Below are 2,659 nucleotides of genomic sequence, written 5' to 3'. Positions count from 1 at the left end.
TAGAGAGCTCTATACCCCGGCGGTGTATAGAAAATCGCACCAGTCGGGTGGAACTACACGTATTCTGCGATGCCTCCGAACTGGCGGGGTGCGCAGTAGCGTATTTTGTGGAAAAGACGGACCGTAATAGACATGTACGGTTCGTGGGCAGTAAAGTTAAAGTTAGCCCCTTGCGAGCTCTATCAATACCTCGACTGGAGCTGCAAGCGGCGCTAATGGCCGTGAGACTGGCAGACACCATCAAGCGGGAGAGTGACGTCACTGTGGGGAGGACAGTCTATTGGACGGACTCGGCGACAGTACTGTGCTGGGTACGAAACGACAGCCGTGCGTTCTCGCCGTTCGTGGCCCATCGCCTCGGGGAGATAGATGAGTTATCTCACCCGAAAGAGTGGCGGTGGGTTCCGACTAAGATGAATCCCGCGGATGCTGCCACCAGGGACCTCAACGCGCCTGATCTTACACCTCAGGGAGCCTGGTTCGGGGGACCGGCCTTCCTGACTGGGGAGGAGGGCGAATGGCCGCATCACAAGGGACGCGGCCTGCAGCCCGACATCGCCGTCATGGAAGCAAAGCGCGCCGAACGCATAGTCACCGCGTTACAAGCGGCGCTGCCAGACGCCGCACGGTTTAGCTCGTGGAGACGGCTTATACGTGCCACGGCATGGTGCCTGCGGTTTGTGAATCGATGCCGCCGTGCCGCCCCAGAATGCGTGGGAAAATACCTAACCGCAAAGGAGTGTATAGCCGCTGAGCGATTGTGGATCAGGCGAACGCAAAACGACGCCTTTGGCAGCGACATAACAGCCCTAAAGCGGGGGGAGTCGCTACCCAGAGGCAGCCGCCTGCATGCCCTCACGCCCCGGCTAGACGACACCGGACTGGTGAGGATGGGAACGCGGTTATACGCGGCCAGCGGCGTACGGGAAAATATTGGATTCCCGATAATATTAGACGCCGCGCAGCTGTACGTACAACTGATGCTGAGACACCGGCATGAGATGTGCTATCACGGAAGCACTGAGAGGACTATGGCAGATGTGCGTCAAGATTTCTACGTGATGAGAATACGCACAAAGCTTCGATGGATTGTAGCTAACTGCCAGAAGTGTAAGAACGATCGTGCGCGACCGCAACCGCCTTTGATGGGACGTCTTCCGCCGGCGAGATTGGCACATCACATGCGCGCCTTCACGCATTGCGGAGTGGATCTGTTTGGACCGCTACACGTGACCATGGGACGGCGCAAAGAGAAGAGGTACGGGGCCTTGTTTACGTGTCTCACAACCAGGGCCGTACACATTGAGTTGGTGACGTCACTGAGCACCGACTCGACGATCCAAGCCATCCGGCGGATGGCCGCCAGAAGAGGACACCCGTCTGTCTTGTACTCTGACAACGGGACAAATTTTCGCGGGGCCGATAAAGAGATGGCCGCTGCCTTCCGAGACGTAGCCGAGGACAAGAAAGTGCTAGATGAAATGAGCACTATGAAGATTGAGTGGAAGTTTATCCCTCCTTCATCCCCGCACATGGGAGGGGCATGGGAACGATTAGTTCGTTCCATTAAGAGGGCGCTGTTTGCTATACTGAGAGAGCAAGCGCCTAGAGAAGAGACGTTACGGACGGCGCTAGCCGAGGCTGAATTCTCGGTCAACAGCCGTCCGCTGACGCACGTGACAGTAGACCCTCGTGACGGAGCTCCTTTAACTCCGAATCACTTTTTAATTGGGTCATCCGGGGGCATGCCTTGCCTCGCGGATTACAGCGAAGCGCCGGAGAACGTGTGTTTGCGCAAACAATGGCGCATAGCCCAGAAGATGGCGGATGCTTTCTGGCGCCGATGGATGCGCGAGTACCTGCCAGGCCTGGGCGGACGTCAGAAATGGCGCATCGCGGCCACTCCCCTGCAAGTTGGAGACGTGGTAGTGATCACCGATCCCGCGATGCCACGGAACCAATGGCCACGGGGAGTCGTCACGGGAACCATGCCCGGGAAGGACGGCCAGGTGCGAGCCGTCAGGGTGCGGACCTCCACGGGCGAGTACACAAGACCCACGGTCAAGATCGCGGTCCTGCTACGCCCCACTGATGACAGCGCCCGGAAGACAGCGCCACGCGGCGGCGAGGCCCGATGCGGGACCAGCAGGTGCCGACTGCGCGACACCGGGGGGAGTGTATCGGACATCGCCGCGCGTGCGATAATACAACGTACAACACGGCCTGTGACGCGGCGAACGAGCGCCAAACGTTAGGCACCGACACCAAGCCGAGCGGCCCTTTTGCGGGCGCCCAGGCGGAGATGGTAGCTGCACGGGGAAAATGGACGGAATGACCGCGGAGAGACGGTCGAACCCCCGGCCACGACTGAAGCTTCCCGAGTGGCCGCTAGGGCGACGAATGGCGCTCGGACGAGAGTGTGCGGTGCCAGTGTTTTTAGGTTAATATTTGTATATCATGTTTTTATGTTTATTTTCGGCTAGGAGTCTCGATTTGTAATCTAACTAGCTGCCCCTAAAATAAAGACGGTTAATTATGTCACTCGCAGGGGCAGAAGTTAGGATATCGAGACCCTAGCCACATATTTGTATCAGATTGCGGGGAATCAGACCCTGTCAAATCCTCTAAAACTCATGTCACCCTTTTTCTCAGTATGTAG

General features: G+C 57.7%; 1 protein-coding gene across 1 annotated transcript; it reads left to right on the top strand.

Annotated features, from left to right (window-relative positions):
* Positions 1–151: 151 nt before the first annotated feature.
* Positions 152–2,659, top strand: LOC148272771 (uncharacterized; the record flags this gene model as incomplete). Its single annotated transcript, XM_088239589.1, has 2 exons — positions 152–2,177; positions 2,549–2,659. Coding segments are annotated over 2 exons (2,137 nt in total), but the record flags the coding sequence as incomplete, so codon positions are not given.

Source organism: Micrasema longulum, unplaced genomic scaffold (genome assembly GCF_059751315.1).
Source record: "Micrasema longulum isolate JH-2025_06_02 unplaced genomic scaffold, ASM5975131v1 h1tg002195l, whole genome shotgun sequence".
NCBI classification, from domain to species: domain Eukaryota; kingdom Metazoa; phylum Arthropoda; class Insecta; order Trichoptera; family Brachycentridae; genus Micrasema; species Micrasema longulum.
Note: the sequence above shows the minus strand (reverse complement) of the source record. Positions and strands in the feature narration are given on the sequence as shown.